The 20,062-nt window shown below is 41.7% G+C and overlaps 1 protein-coding gene across 4 annotated transcripts in view; it reads left to right on the top strand.

The window, feature by feature from the left end:
• The window catches only part of Adat1 (Adenosine deaminase, tRNA-specific 1), a 61,553-nt gene that overhangs the window by 22,977 nt on the left and 18,514 nt on the right, over nt 1–20,062 (top strand). The window contains exons 1-6 of one of the 4 annotated variants that reach the window (XM_084587801.1): nt 486–744; nt 6,389–6,457; nt 7,911–7,965; nt 12,468–12,601; nt 12,848–12,974; nt 16,319–16,549. In XM_084587801.1, coding sequence (XP_084443927.1) covers nt 603–744; nt 6,389–6,457; nt 7,911–7,965; nt 12,468–12,601; nt 12,848–12,974; nt 16,319–16,549 — 758 coding nt within the window. In that variant the 5' untranslated portion in view covers nt 486–602. Of the gene's footprint in view, nt 1–485; nt 745–6,388; nt 6,458–7,910; nt 7,966–10,426; nt 10,742–12,467; nt 12,602–12,847; nt 12,975–16,318; nt 16,550–20,062 lie in introns of those variants that run through there. The other 3 variants (XM_084587802.1, XM_084587803.1, XM_084587804.1) reach the window with 3 other exon arrangements.

Here is a 20,062-nt window from a genome sequence, read left to right as displayed (position 1 = left end):
TATTCGACAACTCACGAGGGAGCTCATTACTGTTTGAGGCTAGGACAGGGGCCCTCAGAACAAAAACGTACAGGAAAAAATTTTAGGAAGTAGATATATTATGCGCGGCGTGCGGAACTGAGGCGGAAACAACGGAACATGTTGTTCTAAGGTGCCAAAAACTTCGTCCTGCCCTTCCCGCGGGAAAAGCGGCAGATCTGGAGAGAGCGCTGGGATTTGCTGGGGAAGATGGACGAATGGATGAGGAACAAGGTCAATGTAGGAACGCGTTTTGGTAACAAAAGAGAGGTTAGACGATTGGTGGATAAAGTCAAGAGAATAAAGAGAAGAAAAAAAGGGAGGGGGGCAGATACGGGCGAATTAGAAGCTAAAAATAGGTAAGAAATAAATATATTTCTTTTAATTTTTTTGACTAGGCGGCGCAAGTTGCCGTGCGATACAAAGGGCAGAACCACTATCATCCATCCATCATCCATCCAGTTACCAGTTGATGCAGTGAATGCTCGATGCTCGGTAGCTTAAATGCTTCTGTGCGCACCTAGTGCATCCTTCCTTCCAACTGACAAGGCAAGGGAACTGTGGCACCGATTTTAGCAGATACAATGTCTAAGCGTAACGATTTTGCAGAGAGAGTTGCGTCACTTTGCTATCTTATATACGATGGCCTTCCCAAAACAGGGAAGCCTTCGAGAGATTGCGAGTGGACTTTGCTGTCTGCCGTTTTGTTGCAAGACGTCAACAAAGGCACGTGGAAATCCACTAGCGGCACTTTTGAGACTGTGATCTGTTTTTCTGCGAACAATATCGCTGTTAATTGTGCACAGAACGGAGCTTGTATTAATTAGCAGTGTAGAGAGAGTAGGCTGTTCTGTGATGCTTCGATGATGGAGCATAGGAGCGGCGTGCATTTGTTGGTGTGTGAGGGAACATATGCAAATACAGTCCAGTGGCTATGTCACAGAGACGCTTAAGCTCTGTGGAGCTTATCCCCCTTGTCCTCATTTCTCATCCTACCCAGTGCTGTCCTTTCCCATTGATTACGGCAAAGAACAGTGGGTACGGCTCATGCTCGCGCAGTAGAAACGCTTCACACCGTTGTCTCGTGTGAGCCGCCTAATTGGTAGTTTTGTTATTTTTGTGACTCGATCAGAAGTAAGACTTCCTGCTATAGTTGGCTGTGCCCCGATAAAGTGCGACCACGTGCGGTTCTTTAACGTGCACAAATTTTGCATTTCGCCTGCATTGAAACCTGGTCGGCGGCCGTAATTTCATTCCGCGATTTGGGGCATGGAACGCGAAAGCCAGTTAGCCATAGCGGGCCGTGTTTGTTTGGATTATAGTAGTGTTTTCAGGTTGTTATGACCTGGCAGAAGTGCGCGTTTTGTATAGCTTTTGTTTTAACTAGTGGGCTCTGTCTTTATGACCAAATTCTGGGAGTGTCGTTTTAACATACTTTCAATCGCTAACAGGTGATAGCAGTAGTTTATGATTTTGTTTAGCATTCAGTCTTTTCTAGCAAGATGTTTTAGGTAGTTGGAGAGCATCTTCACCGTGCTGCGAGTTAGATGTTGGGAGAAAAAAAATGTGTGAAGTGCAGTTTAGCATCTGTGTCTTGTTCTGTTTATTTCGTGGTTTTGCTTACTTTCTCGATAAGCAGTATGGGGAACTGAGGCTCAACACTTCCAGAAGAAATGTTATGGTGTATTGTTTGTATATGAATATTTGGTTTTGTTTGGTTTATGGGGTTCAACGTCCCAAACCGACTCAATCTGAGAGACACCGTAGTGGGGGGGCTACGGAAATTTAGAGGTTCTTTGACGTGCACTGACATCGCGCAGCACGCAGGTGCCTAGCTTTTCGCCTCCACCAAAAAGCAGCCACCGAGGTCGGGATTCAATTCCGCATCCTTGGGCGCAGTAGTCGAGCTCTCTAACCACTGCACCACTCCGGCGAGGCATATTTGAATGTGAGGAGGTTTTCACCGCTGTGGGATTTCTATGTGATGGTTACTTGCAGCAGGGATAATGATGTCATGGGGCATTTACTTTGAAAGGCATCTGAAGTGATTAAACGCAATGAGAATTTCGAATATGGGGTGACAGTACAACACACTGGCTAGCCTCTCTGATATGTAGCTGCTTAGTACTAACTGAAAAGAAAAAAAGAATGTCCTAAAAATTTGAATGTTTTCTGCTTGATCGCTTGTGGGTGCAAGCAAACATGAGGGGCCTATTCTCAGTTTTAAAATATACTCTCTGTTTTCTAGTGCCATGCAGCAGTGGCAGCACATTCATTTTGACATCACATGCCGGCTGTCTCATGCTCAGAAGTGTGCAAGATGCCATTGACTCTCTCACCTAGGCTTGCTTAAAATGTTGACCTAACATGTATGCTATGTTTAGTAGTCCGTTGGAACACAGTGTTATTTTTGCTGGCTTTTCATTGTTGGGTATCTGTAGTATTGCACACGAGTAAAGCAATAGTCTCATATGCTGCTTGAGAGAAGAACGACTTGTGATTAGTCATAGCAAGATCCAGACCTTTACTCTGAAGAGGCTGTTTCTTTTGTGCTGATAGTCGTGTGAAGAGCAGAGGTGTGCATTCTTTATTTGCTTACTTTGAGGCTTGTAGCTAAAAACATGCTTAATTTGTTGATGTGCTAAGGATGCCATTTGGCTTTTTGCCCCCAGCATGCCCATATGCCTAAACTAGGAGGTTGGAGAGGGGAATGAGTCAAGACAGTATAGGACAGTAGGAAATGGGGTGAGGTGATGGAGTGATTGCTTTACAGGATCTGCCATTGGGGCCAACAATTATCTTACTCTTGCCAAACATTGGTGCTACGTGTTGAAACAAGTGAAAAAGAGGAGTTGTTGCATCAATAAAGGATCGTTAGTAATTAAAGTTAAAAAATACATAGCATTGGCTTTTGCTTTGTGGGATCGTTACTGAAGTGATAAATTTGTTCTCAGCTTGCTCATGAACTTGCTTGGCTGCTCAGTGCTGCAGTGGAAGGGTTCAGCTAGCTCAGTTGTTTGTTTTTCTTGTCTGGGAAGTTTTCAAGTTGCATCATGTTAGTAGGTTTATCGTCTACCTTTTTTGCTTTCAGTTGGAGTCTCAGAAATGTGACAAGTGAAAAAATATTCTGTTTCATCTGACAAAGATCTCTTGGTTTGTTGTATAGAAGATGTTTGCGCAAAAACATGGACAAAGACATAGAAGAGACATGAGGCATTGTCCAAACTTTTGCACTAACGTCTGTACCATGCTGAGCCAACTGGCTCCACAACATGCCCTTTTGATCTGTTTCACTGCATGGTGTAGACTTTATTTGTATAAACCTTATAAAAGCATTTGGTTGAAGGATCTAGGGGGCTTGAATGTGCAACCTTTGTAGGAACCTTTATAGGGGATTCATTTGTGAAGTGAACAAGCTGACTTTCGTGCTCTCATGCTTGAGTTTTAAACTTTTTAGGGTGGGAGCTGTATTCTCAAGGTTGCAACTCCCAAGTTCGCCGGCTGTCGGCGAATAATTTGAGCACTTCACAAGGCCCCACTTTGTTTTCTTAGGCCTCTGAGCAGGGATAGGGATATTTTCTTCACGAGGCTCCACCGTGTCTTCTCCTTAACCCTTTCAGTGCGGAGTTTTTTTTTTTTCTGACTGCAGGTCACTTCTTGCCTTTTATTATTTTTTTTGTATGTTGCCTGGGCTCTGTTTTTGCATGTTAGTTCAGTGTAAATTTTATGCTAGACAGTACTATGGTCTGTACAACATGTAAACATTTTTTATTTTGCTTGTCGGGTTTCATCTTGTTCCTCGCATTCTTAGGTGGCAGGGGCTGTTCCTTGCTGTCTTCGCTTGAAAAGCGATTTAGCTGAGCTGCTTTACCTTTGTAACTCTCATCTGAGTCGGAATTCATCAAAAGTTCCTTAATTCCTTTGTCCGTCAAAGCGTTGACACACTTGGCACGCTGACTCGCCATGGCTGCGCTGCTGAGATGGCAACTAAATGGCATTGTGATTATGGTAATGATGTTGTAGATCTAGAAACATCCGAACTATCTGCTGTTTAAAATTTACACTACACAATCTATACATTTATGGAGCCTCTCCTTAGACAATGCAACATTCATACAGGGCTTAAAGTCAGGGGGGTCTAGGGGGGGTCTCAGACCCCCCCTAGACATTTGTCATTTAAAAGGAGTCTGAGACCCCTCTACACTCTAATATTATATAAGGACTGCATGAATACGAAGCAGACTGCCACCTTTTTCTTTTGTCAGAGATTGTCGGAACATTCCCTCTTTGTTGTTTCGGCAATATCTCGGTAAGTTTTAATAAGAAGCCATTAACATATTTTCTAAAACTCGAGGAGAATGAATATGATTTTTCCCTTTAAATCTGTATAAGATGATGTGCAAGGCAGGCCACCAACCACTTCCTCTCCTCCTCTTTATTTCCCTTTCTACCATTGCTCAAACCACAGAACCCTCTCCAATGGAGCCAGACTTTAAGCACTGTTTGTACAGGACAAGTACCAGCAGTGACGGGAGGTGATATAGCAAAGTAACAAGCGTGTACTCGGGTGCAGCGGGTGATGTGCATGTAGATTTCATGAGTTATCTCAGAAGTGGCAGTGAAAGGGTTAAACCTCTATGGATACTTCAGAGCGGAATTCCCAAGTTCGCTGAGTGTCACCGAATGACCTTCAAGGCCTTGCAAGGGAAATCTAGGACTAAGTAATTTTGGATGTGATTTAGCTAGTCTGTGCCCGGTGCTTTCACACTAAAAAAACAACCATCAGAGCATATTGAAACATATCTGGTTTGAACCCGGTACTCGGGTTTAGTAGCTGAGCGTCTCAATCACTGAGCTACCATGGCGGGTGCTTTTGCTCATTAAAGCCAGGTTTAAGTAGGAGTAAACCTCCGCAATTTTTTTTTTTTCAGCAGGAATAAATGGAGATGTGCTGCTTTGTTTCTGGTTTTATTATTTTAGCTTACAGCAGTTACTGGTTAGCAAAAGAGTATTCAGTTACATTAGTAGATAGTTTTACAGGTTTAGCATCCAAAAGCGACTTAAGCGATGAGGAGTCTACAGAGGAAGGCTCCGGAAATTTTGACCACCTAGGGTTCTAAACGTGCAATGACATTGTACAGTACATAGGTGCATTGCTTTTCACTTCCATCAGTATGCAGCCCTGGCAGCTGGGATTGAACACATGTCCTTGGGTTCAGTAGTCCCTAACCACTGAGCCACCTCTATGGGCAGTTACTTTATTTATTATTTTTATTTACTGGATACTGCCAACTGCCTCCTAACAGTCCAGGCAGGAGTGAGTATATGAAAAACAATTTGCACGATTTAACGAAATAAACTAGAATAAGTGTGAGTGAGTGGCAGCTAGACCACAATAAAGTAAACATAAACAAGAGGAGCACAACAGTGCAGAATGTGTATAAAGCAAAGGAACTGGTGACACAAATAATAGCGCACATCATACAAAGATTTCATGGCAGATACAAATGATTCAACTGAAAACAGGTTAGGAATTTCTTGCAATAGACCATTCCATTCTGCTATACGTAGTTCTCGGAAAGAGTGATAAGCTTTGGTTTTAGTTTGTGGTACCACAATAATTTTACTGTGCTTGCCCCTTGTTCTTCTTGATTTGTTAAGACTAAAGTACATATCGGGTGTCATTTTTGTGAAGTGATTCATAATGTTAAAGTTTGTAAGCAATGTATCTTTCGCCGACATTTGTTGGGAGGCCGGATCATATTCTGAGATGAAAGACAGAGGCTAGTTTATTATAAACATTATAAATGAATCTAAGAGCTTTTTTTTTGCACACTTTCGATGTAGTTGATGTCAGTCTTTGTGTGGGGATCCCATACAACATCAGTGTACTCAAGAAATGTTCTAATGAGTGTCGAGTAGGCAGCCAGTTTAGTTACACTTGTGCAATGTTTCAAGCCTGGTTTAAGCAGCCACATTCTCTTTAACAATGCCAAAACAATGTATTCAACGTAAGCACTCCAAGTCAGTTTCAACTCTGTTACTATGCCTAGATATTTAAAATTATTGACTCATTTAATTTCTGCATTATTTATCCTATATGTGCAAACTAGGGGTGTTTTCTTCCATGTTATCAACATTTGTGTTCATTTGGATACATTTAAATTCATTCACCGAGAATGGCACCAATTATTTATTGCTCTAAGGTAATAATGGTTCTTTTGGCTTAAAACCACCGTTGTATATGCAGGAAGCTCTGTAGTGATGAAAAGTCATCAGAAGTTGGAGAGCAACTGTTTTAGCAGTGTTACATATGTTGCTTTCTGCTGCGTAGTCGTGAAGTAAATATGTTTGTCTTCTTATTTTGCAGACACTTTGCAAGTTGTGTCGATTGCTACTGGTACTAAAAGTATACCTACAGGAAGTGCATGCAAATTAGGTAAGGATACCTGTCAAACCACTCAGCAGGTCTGCAGAGCTCAAGTGCTGTGTCTGTAGTATTGAATTTAAGTGCAAGTGGAAGCATTGCAAAATGGAACACTTAGTACTAAAGGGATGATTGCTGACTGCATGCATATAAAGTGTGCCTGTTCAAGCTGCTTCAGCCTGTGTATTGTTTCTTGATCTGATGCTACTAAAAACAAATGTTGCTGCGAGAGTGTTTCCGTGTAGAAAATTTTCTGGAATGTGGGCATTTTGTGCGCATCCACTTCTGGTATAAATTTATTGATGAAAGTGGGAAATATTGATTGGTCATAGTGCCCTGATTGAAGTAGTATAACTGATAAGAATATCCATCTGGTTTCGTGTCTTGCCATTTCTACATGTGTATTTGTAGAAAGAGAAGGAAGAACAGAGAGTGGATAATACTATTGCACTATCTGCAAATTACAGACTGCACACAGCTGCTTGCATGCCATTTCTGTGCTTTAGCTTTGCCCTAGCATTCTCATGTGCAGTGTAGCTCATCAGGCCTGCATCTGGCTACTTTCCTGCTATTACCATTAGTGCATTGGCCCTCTTTCTATGCTAGTGATGTGGGAGTGTTCCAGCTATGAATGTATGACTTGCCAGCAGCACAGCTATGACAGATTTGTTTGTGCTAGCATCCATTCGTTTTTCTTGTTTTTCGTTCAGGCAGAATTGTTAATGGAAAGCAAAAGCCCACAATTAGAGCATAGTTTGAAAACTATCAGGCAGGAACTGTCGAAGTATTTCATAAAGTGTTTTTTTTTTCTTTCTAGAATTGGGGGGGAGGGCACATTTCTATCTGCCTGCCCTGATGCTGTTAAAGGCAACAGGTATATTTCAACAAAGCAGCTTATGGGTTCTTTTGTGAATGTGAGGATGTATGATTGAAGACAATCATTAAAGGGGCCCTCCACACTAGCCAATAAAGTTGCGATGCTCGGCTGTTGAAGCGCACGCGAATTCCTGGGGAGTGGAGATTGCCGGCACGCCAGCATGATCCAGCTGACTGGCTGTGACTGTGGTAGCTGTGCGACGTCTGAAAGAATGTGACCAATAGCCATCTCTTAACATGCGGAGGTGTGGAACACAATGAAGGGTGCAAGTCTGAAATAGTTGCCAGAAAGGGCTTGCCTACTTTTGCGTGCGATTGAGATTGTTCTGCTGCACGAAAAAGTGTATTATTTGGTTCAGATGTTCTATTTAACACAATCTAGCAGTTGAGTGAAAGGGTTTACTATGCTTGAAAGATGTTCCAGGGCCCCTTTAAATTAGCCGTAACTGCCATCCTTATGTTATACTTTGTTAAGTATGGAGTTCTTCAAAACAAAAAGAAAGTATTCTGGAGTCTGAAAGGTAACTTCACGGCAAAAGCTACTGCTTAGTTTGGCTGCGGGCCTAAACTTCTTACAATTTTTTTTCAGGCAACCAGGTGATTGACAACCACGCTGAAGTGCTGGCTCGGAGATGTTTCCTCAGGTGTTTTCAAAAAGCTAATCTCAGCTTTAAACTTTGTAATGAGTGTAGCAAAAGGTTTTTGAAGAAGCTTTCTACTAGTCTGCAAAAAGAAAAGGCTGTAAAAGGTCTTTTTACTGTCTTGTCTATGCAAAAGATAATGCTTGTTCCTGTATTTTCTGTCTTTTTTTTTTTTTCTTCTCTCTTGCTGTTGAAGTAAGACTGCAATTCAGAGTTTTATTCTTTTCAGCTGTCTGATATAGATGATGAAATTATTTTATTTTCCTATGAGTTTGTTTACTTTTGAAAGCTTTTCTTGGTGGTTTTCAAGATGGGGCCTTAGGTTAGCAAGTATGCACATGTGTGTGCTCACATTCGGTTATTATCTATTGCATGTGTGTGCACTGTGGAGTTCATGTTCCCAAATGCTTGTTTTTCGTCACTCAGTCCACACTTGGCATCTTGCTTTTGTGAGCTAGAATGCTTATATGTAGCCTTGACTTATGGCAGCACATGGATTGTATGAGGACAGCATTGAGGCTCTCGTGCATGCATAGTTTGAAAATAAAAAAATCTAAGCAGAATTAGAATAGGCATCTTCATAAGGGAGATGAAGGGTATTTATTAATGTGATATTTCTTGTACAGTCTTTTTCTAATTAGAGAAAACTATTTAGTTATACTTTATGCTAAGGCAACTGTTCTGTGGTGCTGTTAGGACCATTTGCTATACATAATGGAATTAGTGTGCACTGTAATGCTCCTAGAATTGGTGACTGGTCTAAAGTTCATAGGCTCTGTTGCAATAGCAATGATGGGGCATGTCAGGTCGAGATTTAGATGGCAGTTGGCAGCTACATTACGTTAGCAGTGTGGATAGGTGATAGCCTGTGTCTGGGATAGCTGACGATACTGTTTGTGTCTGAGTAATGTGAAATGACCTGTGTTGATATTTACGAAGTGACGCACTGTCTAAAGTTCAGCGATTTAACAAGTAGAGTTGTGCTAATATCAGAAGTGTGAAGCAAATGAGAATAATAAAAATTGGGTGCGAATTGAAATACGATATGAGAACACTGTCTGATATTCTCAAATGATTTTGAGTATCGGTAAATGTAGTTCAAACTGAGGACCAACACTTAAAACTGTTTTTCCGCGAAGCACAGCTGTGAAAAGCAAAGTTAGGGCAAAAAAATTTCGTTGTCATACACCATGAGCATAATTTACCATACCTGTAATTTCTACCAAGCATTAAATAAGGGAAGGGGAATCATAGCACTAATAATAATCAACTTTATCTTGTAGAATAATACTTGCTAACAGTTGCATTTGAAAAACAGTCTACTATTACAGTTTGACTTTATGCTTCCAGGACCATGGAGTTTACTAAATGCTGTTCTGAATCAGAGCAAGTGCCCATACTGATACCTCCTCATTAGAGAAGTGCCACCAGCGGTCTATTATGTGAGGGGCAAAGCACAGGCCATTGTTGACAAAATGCGACAAGACTTCTTGTGAAAGGGACACAAGAGACACAGATTAAACTAGATTTGCGCACAAGTGTTTACTGTGGTAAAAAAATTCTGTGTAAATTTTATGCTGGATTCCGTATACCAGTCTTTGTACAGGAAGGACCTGCATGAAGCCAGGTGAAGCTGTCATATTCCTGCTGAGTGCAGTAAACTCTTAATTATTTGGCCTTCATGAAGCAGGAAAAAAAAATATTAAAAATGAACTAAAAGCTTGAATTATTTATTGGGCCTGAACAGATTGCTGAAAACTGTTTGCACCACAGTAGTGTTATCTGATAAATACTTGTGCGATGGATGTATTTATTTGAGATAAAGCCAAAGTGTTAATGGCATTTTTACCTGGCTTCGTTAAGTGCTTCGCTTTGAGCACACTGTTGGGAAGGCAGTCTCCAAAAAGGAAGGTTCTTTTTCACAAAACGGCCTGTCGTGTTTTGAGGATGCTTCACTGCATTCACATGATCAAGCATTACGGTGTAGTACGCAGTGCAGTGAAACTGCGGTGAATTAAACAATTTTCTGCATATTCGGTAATTTTCGAATATTTGAAAGATTCCAACTATCAGATTTTTGAAGCTTAATACAAATCGAATAACAGGCATATTCGATTCATATTTAAAGTTTTGAATATTCACATGCCCCTAATTAAAAGCGATTTCCACGGAGCAAGGACAGCTGTGTACACATGCCGCATACTTGCTCCTTCCTACACAAGCCAAACTGCTTCTACACACTCCGTGTGTCTCATTGCAGTGATCTAAAACAAGAGGATCGTTGCCAGTCTGTTTATAGCCGGCTGTCGACTTCATCATGGCTCAACACAGTGACATGTTGTGTGGTGCTGCACTGTTTCTGGCTGACGTGGTTCTCTCTAGGCCAACACTGCGTTTACAAACGCCGCTTGTGGCGTCACAGCAAACTGGGGGGGGGGGGGGGGGGGGGGGTGAAAAGTAGGCTTAATGTCTATAGGACTACATGGAAGTAAATGTTTTCAAAGCAGTTTTCTGATTTCACGAAACACCTGTTATGTTGTTTTTTGGTACAGAGCGACCATGACCATCCTAGAACAGATTGTGAAAACTTCTAATGCCATTTCTGAGATGCAGCATCTTCAAAACACTGTGAAACTTATGGGGGTGCGAGTTGGGAGAGCGACCCATGGAAACACTCGTAAACACAACTGATTGCAACATTTTTCTTGTTTTGCAGAGCTCCAGAAGAGGTGGCGAGTCTATAAATGTTGGCGAGAATTTTGAAGAAATGTGTGAAAAAGTATGCAATGTCATTCCAAAGGCAGTCTGCATTTAAAACGCCACTACAATAATGTGTTGTGAAGCCTTACATGCCGGCCGACAGACTCGTTATCTGCTGGTTGTTTCTCAGAATCCCGCAAGCTTCACTTGTATCCTGGTATGCTGCTATATGCACTGAATTTTCTTACTAATACCTGTCACTCAAGGTGTGCAGCTGACAAAACTACATTCAAAAAACACTTCTCAAACGTCATCACAAGGGGATGAAAGAAAACGGCCCACTGTAACAGCCTGTGGCGCAGACGCTCTGTAGAGCGCGGATGACGCCGGTGTCCGCGAACATGACTTGTGTGAGCAGATGCGGCATTTTGGTCGTCTGCTGCTGCGCGTGGTTCCTTTATCAGGCTGTGTGAGGACTGCCTTCAGCTTAAAAGTTTGTATTATTTGAGCAGCAGTATTTAAGAGGGAATGTGGCCTTAGTGGCATGTAGGACAACACGAGAAGCTGTCGTGATTGCAAGAAGCACCCGGCGGATAATGAGCTACGCAAGGGTCTGTCGGTCTTTACAGTACACATTTATCAGGGCATTGTAAAAACAGATTGACTTCAATATAATGTAGCATACTTTGTCACACTGTTTCTTCACAATACTCACTATTAACTATAGGCCACATTTACTCTGGTACTCTCAGAAACCTGAAAATTATTTCGCAGCTTTTCTTTGCATGTGTTTCTGTGTATGAGTCGTGCTCCCGACTTTTACTTTTATGCTTTGCTGTGTTACTCCACCTCTGTAATGAGGTTTCATAATTCCAAAGTTTGTTTTACGATGTTCATAGTTACTCTGCCTCGAATGACGGCATCATAGGCACACTGTGAAACCAGAAAACTGCTTTGAAATCTTTTAGTTCTGTGTGTTACTTCTTTTCACCTCCAGTCGGGTCATTCGGCCCAGCCTGGTGTCAGCAGCGCCACCGCATCTTGCTTATGTCACAGATCGATGTTGGTTTATAGCCATCAGCGCATTACTGCACACTGGATTTTGCTACGTGCTGGCATTTTATGAAGAAAGAGAAAGTTAACTGACGTGTGGTGCAAATCAAATAGAATAGTAAATGCTATTCGAAAACTGCACTAAGTTTCGAATATTTGCACTTACAAGTCGTATGACTCCTGTGTGGATCACAGGCTTGGTGGAAAAAGTACTTGAACAGGCTGTGTGGAAAGGACTAAAATTTAGTCATCAACTGAGGAAACCTATCCTGGCCTTTCTTGTGACTCTTTTGGGAAATAACTCAGTACTGTCACTACTGTGTGAGTACACCCTGAGCATAAGCCCAGGAATAGGACACATTGAAAAAAGGGTTGTGCTAGGCTATCACCTTCCTACTTCATTTTTAGCGTATAGCAGAAAGTTGCAGAATTTACTGTAACTCTGATTTGCATGGTCTAAGCCTTGCTTTGTTGTAAGGCAAACCCTCATTATTTGCAGTCCTTTCTTGCCATCAATCACCCCCTTCTGTCACCACTTGGCTTTATCACTTTTTCTGCTTATTTTATCTAACACACTTACAGATTGCATATGGTGTTAATGGGAAGTTAAAAGAAAACAAAAGCAATACCAGAGTGCCCTCAAGTTATCAAGAAGTGGAGTGTTAGCAACATGCTGGTTATGAATATATATAGGCCATGTTTTCCTGTTTTCTTTGGCATGCCTTTGGTAACATCTTCTTGTCATGTGACAGGTTTGCCTATTCAGAATTTCTGGCACTTGCACTTGGGAAAGAATCAACAGTTTTTGTACCCACGGGATCATCTGTATTTGAGTATCAATTAAGACCGGGTTTGAAGCTTCATCTCTTTTCTAGTCATACACCATGTAAGTGATTTTTTGCATATGACTCTTATAAACGGTGGTGTCATCTAGTAGCTTTAAGCAAACAGACTTATTTCTGTAGCTGCAAAAATTTTGAAATGTAATTGGAAGTTAGGGTTCATTTGTCTCATTCCTTTCTCATGCTCTTTGTCTTTTGTAGATATATAATGTTCAATTAATTCTTGCCAACTTACCCAAACCACTAGCTTGCTTGCCTGGTGTTTGACCAGTGGCCCCAATTGCTTTTAGGTGGGGATGCCTCCATCTTCCCCAAAAATGATGATGTGCCATTGGAGACTACTACTGAAGATATTGAAAATGGTTCCATAGCCGCAAAGCGGCCGAGGTTGGATTTGGAACCTGGTGACATCTATAGGTGAGCAACGAAAGCATTATTGGCTGCTTCTCTATAGTTTCATACAACTTGGGAACAAAGCGGCAAATGCCCCTCAAAGGTGGCACTCCATCCAATGGCCTGAACCGATTCTCATGCCATCGTGGTTGATTTGCATGTACCTGCTGGCATGACATTGCAAGGAGTGCCTGATAAAAGTGACTTTACCACAGTTGAACGAGGTTAACCATGGTGTGATGAAAATCTGCTGACACTGTTGGCTGGAGGGCCTCCTTTGAGTGCTGCTTTGTTCTTGAGTTGTACCTGAGTAGTTTGGTTTGGATTATATGGTTTAATGTCCCAAAGCAAATCGGGTATGAGAGCTGCTGTAGTGGTATGCAGTGGTAATTTTCGACGTCCTGGGGTTCTTTAACATGCACTGACATTGTACAGTACACGGACACCGGGCTTTTTGCCTCCATTGAAAAGCACCAATGATTGAGTCAAATACTCCTATTCAGAACTATTAAATGTCATGAATTATTATGAACAATTTCTTCAATTTCTTTTATTGCATTTCGTATAGTATTCTTTCTAAATACATTACAAGGTCTATGCAGTGACAGAACATTAAAGGGACAAAATACTGGAATTTAGGTTCCGAATTTTTTTTTGCCATAGTGGAAAGATTGATGTCTAAAATGTTCAATTCCATAACGTTTTTGGTAGAAACGCTGTTGAAAATTTTTACCGAGAATTTTTCGATTAGTGCATGTGATCGTTTTTATGTACTCCGATGCTGTAAGCCATGAGCAGCGACCGCGATGACGACTGGTGGTCGACAAAAATGACGTACCAAAAACAAATATAAATTTCACTTGCCAGACAGTAATCAGACATTTTTTGCGTAGAGTAACATCCTTTTCAGTTTCACTCAATGCTGTTATGGTGCAATAACGCACGCCTCATCTATGAAAGTTTTAGTGGGCACTATCATCGCTTCATTCACAGACTTCCAAACACTGTGGCACCATCTAGTGGCAGAACCTGAAAGCATGCCTCTCGTGGTGCGAAAGGAGGGGTGGTTTTTATTTAAAGACGCAGTGAAGAGAGTGCAAAATATAATAAATTGTGACACGCACTCCTAGAAGAAAACAGAACAGTGTGCAGTTACGAAAATCTGTGATATTTTGCTGTCATGTAGTCATGTGAGGTACTACAGTGAAAGTAATAATGTTTCTCCACTAGATAGCGCTTCAATTTTTTTTAATGCGATTTTCAATGGCAAACTAAAATTGTAAAGCCTCCTTTCTTTGATATTGTAGTGCATGATCTGTACTATATGAGGCAATATCTTTCCATCTCCATCATAATCTCATGACATATTTTGGCCAATGTTCTGTCCCTTTAAAAAAATACTTCACGATCTGCCTCTGCCTCTACAATTCACATATGTAGGGCCACGATTGGCATGCACGGGAGAGAGGGTTTAGTGCATCTCATTGCATCCAGAGCTCTCTGGACATAGTAGTTGTCTTTTTCATCATTGGGGGATTTTTGGGATTTATTGACTAATATTGTTATTGTTTCCATATTTATCTACAATAAGAAGGTTGTTATGTTGTTCCATCTTTTTCTTGTCTTGTTCTGCTGTACCAAAATTAGAGCATTTACTTCAATTAAAGGAACCTTATTTTTGCAAGCACAGTTGCTTAGTTGTCATGAAAGTTGATGCCTCTGCTATGATGCGGTGACTCACAATGAACGAGCAACAAGCTAAGAGGAATCAGAAAAATTGTGGGTATGCATGGTGGTCTTGGTCAAGCTGGCCCAAGGGCAGCTTGGCTGAACAGCGCCATGGCTTACATGGTCTTTGGTCTGCATGAGGTAGGATCCATTATCCATCCATTATTGAAAGATCCAGCTTATTGTGGCATGGAGGCTATAGCTGGTGAAGCAGTGTAATGAAGGATTAAGAAGCTAGAATTGCTCAGCATAATCATATTACAAAACAAAGGAAAATGTTGTAGTAAATTCTGGAAGTGAATTTCCAGGAGTAATCTTTTGTGGTTTCCTTATATCTGCACTGACCGTGGAATGGCTGTTGTGCCATGGAGGCATTCGGATTGTTATCACTTGAAATGACTTTATTGCAGAAAAATGTATTTCTTCAAAAATCTCGATTTGCTTCTGTTAATACTAGCTAAATTATGTAAGGCTGCAGTTCTGTTCACTTGACTTGCATTTTGGCATTGGTTATCCTTTGATAAAATTTCAGGTTAAGTGTTCATAGGTAAAATTTATAGTCGCAGTCATGGTCACTTGCATTTGCACCCAATATTTGCTTTAAAGTCCTGAGGTACAGGAAACTTAAAGGCTTAGCAACTTGCTATGCTTGCTGCTAATCAAAAAATCTACTGTCCTTAAATTACATTCTGCAGATATTATGCAGGGAAGAAATAGTAAAAAAGGTGAAAAATATACTATATTCATGGCCAGAGTTCTGCATCTGTATGTATGTGAATAAAAAATTGCTAGTGCCATAGTGTTCAGGCATCCTTGGAATGGGCCTCTTGTTCTAGGTGGCCCATCATTTCTAATATCAAACAAGCAGCTGAATGAAATAGGCCTTAGGCACTGGTATGGGTCACTTCAGTTGAATAAAAAATGCTTGGTAAATTTTTCCGCAGTATTGTCCAACGCCTGTCTCCTTGTAGTACCAATAATTGAGTCATTACCGAGCTAGGAAATTATTTCTGCATGCCGTGTTGTGCGTGGTCTTGAGTTTTTGCGGTATGCTTACCGAGAGTTGGAAGGGTAGCAAAAGCTACATTAGTGCTTGCTGAGAGCTTGTTGGCGTGGTGATGCGCCTATTGTTTTGCTATTTTTTTACACGTGCCTGCTGACAATGTTTCTGGACTCCTTGGTTGGTTGGTAGCATGTTATGCTTCATGATGTAATATTGGGTTGGGGTTTCTGTCTTGCCTTTGCTGGTTGCTTAGCTCCCTAACAGACGTCATCTTTTATGAAATTTGAGCCAAAATTATCTTCAAGTATTGGTGATTAACCAGCATTTATTGGCTGAACAAAACTTTGGGTTGGATGAGCCTTACTTTCTGGAAAGTGGGAACAGAGTGCGAGAAAACATGCCAGACTCGCCAGGTGTCCGGAAAATGACCGTCAGCTTGTGACAAACCTGGGTCGTCCAAGACTACAAGTGGGTTAACGTCATTGGGCACCGTAGGTGAAGTTGCAAAGTGTTGATTTGAAAGTGGCTCGCTAAGAGGCACCTCAAGCCTGAAGCTGTGGTCGCAGGTGGACTAGTGAGTCACTTTTTCATTGCTGAGGGCACACCTGAGCAGCAGCTGAGCGTATATGTCGCGCAGGACAGGAGCCAAGTGTGTGCCAGGGGTGGCTCAGGACAAGAAGCAGCCTGGTGCAGGCTACCACCAGCTGTGTGTGGCTCGAAGCAAGCCCGGCAGGGGTGCTGTATCCCTCTCCATGTCATGCAGTGATAAGATGGCAAAATGGCAAAGCTGTGGTTTTGAGGGTGCGCTACTGTCCCATTTCCTGAAGGGCAAGGAACCACTGCATTTGTCTTCAGTGATTGTTGCTGGGTATGCAGGCAGTTACTTTATTTTCTGTTTGATTTTTCACTAGAATTAGTGTAATGTGAAGCTTAAAGGGGCCATGTAACACTTTTTGAAGTGCTACAGGGCACTTTGCTTATGCTCTTTTTTGGTTGAGTCAGCCCCATCAAGGTCAGCCCTGGTTTATTACCCATCTGACAATTTGGGAAAGGAACTTGCAACTTGCACACCATGTGACCGGATGTGCAAAATTTAAGGGCAGTGTTTGGGACTGCAGTAGAATGAATTATAGGAATAGGTACACATCTGTGGAAATTGCTAACAAAATGAAAAATAAAGCTGCAGAAACAGTGCTTGCGGCTTGGTTTTGCCGGGCTCTCCGTTTACATTTCACCTTCTTTTTTAATATGTTTGTCTGGGGACAAATCAAGTAGCCCATCTGCATACGTAGCAGAAATTTTAAGGGGGGCGTGGTTGTGTGTTCACTGTAGCTTGATTCTGTTTATGTCAATGGCACTTCTATGATCAGTAAAACGAGTGGTCTTCTGTAACATTTTTTATTCAGAATATAAAATATATACTACATTGCCTTTTTAATTAGTTACAAAAAATTTGGTGTGCCTATCTGCAGATTTTTTTTTTGTTTTTGTGCTGTTCAGCAGCAGTAGTCACCATTCAGTTTATTTGGCGGTTGTCCCAATTCCACTGACAAACCGCAGTGAAACCAAAGTACCGAGGAACTGATATGTTATATGCTGAAGTCCATTTTGAAGACATGGCATTCTTATAACAAATTTTTAAAGTGCTAAAAATGTTTTTTTTTTTTTTCAGCTTGCTTCTCCATAGCTAACATCACAGCTTACAGTTTTCATGTTCTTGAACTTTCTTTTTATAGCTGGTGTGCTTTGGGGCGTGTTTTGCAGAGAGTGGTGGAGGGTGGTCTAGTTTGCCATCAGAATTTAAAATGTGTTCCAGGAGCTTTTCTCTGAAATCTAGGTGCTCAAACCCCACTCGATGGGGCTGAAAGAGCTTCACACCATGGTGCAGTTCTGGAGAAGCCACCTCAGGTGCTGGAGCTTTGGTTACTGCTGAAACCCTAACGAATTGAAATAAAACAGTGGGAACACAGAGTAAGCTCGTGTAACTGCTCAAGAGCGAGCTGAAATTGAACGTGTGCTTTCCTTGGGCTACTAGATGAAGTTCCACACTGATGTTTGACTGATCATCATCCAAGTTGAAGTCAGAGCTCGTGAAGTCGTCTTCGGACTTATCGCTACTGCTGTCGTAAAAAATCCGCGCTGGAAACAGCGTAATCATGCGAATGGCGCCAAAAAATACATAGCGTGTTGATGCAAACCTAGTGCCTTTTGGTTGACATTCGAGATCACCCCCCTCCGAGTAATTATTTCTTCTCACCACCCGGCAAAAAATAAAGAAGAGAACTGAACCATATGTAAACTAAAACTACAGTTGTCATACTGTGTCCAGATGGGGTTACATTTGCCAACATAGAGAACTTTGTGTTTGGCATTGCATCGAAAACAATTTTTCATGTATGAACGATGGCCTATGGGGTGCTCTTGAAATTATCTTGTGGATTTAACGCATTACCATGTCCCATTCAAAAATGCCAATAAACAAAATGTGTTGTGATTAGGTTGTCTTGCGGGACCTGCTTAAGTTAATGATTAATGAACTTATGGCGATTTCCACTGGTCGCTACGGAGCACGTTTTCTTGCTCCGGGACGACGCTTTCGAATTCCACTGGTCGACCAAGATAGGTTGCGCATATTCCGCTGGTCGTTTGGGGCAGCTCGGGACGCTCCAGCTCGATCCGCCGACCGAAGTCGGATCTCGCCGGAAGTCCTAGTCGCTGACGCGGTCACTTCCGGATGCTGCTGGATTCTTTTGGCTGTTTTTGACCGTTTCAGCGACATCGGCAGAGGACACTGGGCATCACCGTTTTTTGCGCGAATATGTCGAAGTGCGTCTATCGGCAAACATCTGCAGCGTTAAAAAAATGAGAAAGCAAGTTGTTGAGGGCCGCACTCCTGGCTATTTATTAACCGCAAACATTTTGGCGCTGGGATGCGGCTACAACTTTCGAAACTGGCTCGGCTTTACTTCCGCCACGCGCTCTACACGTTCCGCTGGTCGACCAAGGCTGATTCGCTCTGTAGCGCTTTAGGTCGGCTCGGGCGCCCAGCTCCGATTGACAAGTGGAAATCGCCATTAATTTTTATGATGTTTGATTTGCAGATGAAATTTCTTCATTGATACTGCTGCAATTGGTAAAGCTGATAAGTAATACTGTGATTACTGCTCTTAACATCATTATTCGTTATTAATTTGACCTTTTTAGTTGGCATTCTGACATAAGTTAAGTTTTATTACATGGTCACACTGCACTGGTCATTATGCTCGCTGTAGCTGAAGTGTTCTTGCATCATACTACATTTTATCAATTGCACTAAAACCCTAATGAAACTAACTATAGTGGGATACAACTTAAAAAAAATTGGCCGTGGCTTAGCTCAGCTAGGCCAGGATATACGTAGCGAAAGCATGTGTGACTGACGCTGGGCTGCCTACTCCTCTCCAATCCAGTGTAATCCCATCCAATTCAGTCTAATCGAATCCAATCCAAACCAATCCAGTTTAATCAAATCCAGTCCAATCAAGTACTGTTCATTCCAGTGAAATACAATCCAAGCGATTCTTTCAAATTCAATCCAAACTAGTCCAATCCAATCTAGTCCAATCTAATCTAGTCCAATGCAATCATGTCCAATGCTGAGTAAACGCTTGCCCAAAATGCGCCGCTGACTAGTCTATCATCATCACTACTATCATCCTCACTCTAGAGAAGGAGAATTAAGATGCACTACTAACTATTTCTAGCTATGTTGTTCCATTAAAGACAAGACATCTTCTTCTGGTTGCTTCTTGATTGCCAGATGGTGCTGCGAGCGCGCAGCGTCCGCCGGCTGCGGTGGTTGCTAGGCAACAGCTCTGTGCCTCCCATCACGCAAAACTCCTCATTTGTGGCTAATGAAGCTTTCTCCATGAAACAGCAGTTACATTACCAACCATGTGTAGTAATATGCTGCATGTATATTGCTCTGCTGAACAGCAAACGAAACCAGTTTTTCATATTTGACTACACCAAACAAGCCAGGGGAATTGAAATTCTTGACCTTATAATTTCGTATGGTGGTTAGCTTTTTTATTCAGGTAACAAGAAAATCTTGGAACAGCAGGCTACTTCCTGTCACAAAGGAATTGTGTGGGGAAGTTACTGCAGGCTTGCTTGAGTTGTATCCGACTGTAATGCCTGCATGCACGCAGTAGCCTGCCTGTAGTCTTAGGCTGAAATTTCCAATTCCTCTTTGCAACTTAGCATTATGGCACTTTAGATTGAGGCACAAATTCTCCTGTGTACTTAGTTAATTTTGCTTATTGAAGCTTCTGTGTCAGTGTAGTAGTTTCCTGAACTGTTTCTTTCGGCTCATTATAGACTGTGCCCGGGTGTCACTTTT

Source organism: Amblyomma maculatum, chromosome 1 (assembly GCF_055883805.1).
Source record: "Amblyomma maculatum isolate TAMU_Amacu chromosome 1, ASM5588380v1, whole genome shotgun sequence".
Classification (NCBI taxonomy): domain Eukaryota; kingdom Metazoa; phylum Arthropoda; class Arachnida; order Ixodida; family Ixodidae; genus Amblyomma; species Amblyomma maculatum.
The sequence above is the reverse complement of the archived record's forward strand: the minus strand, read 5'-3'. Positions and strand labels throughout refer to the sequence as shown.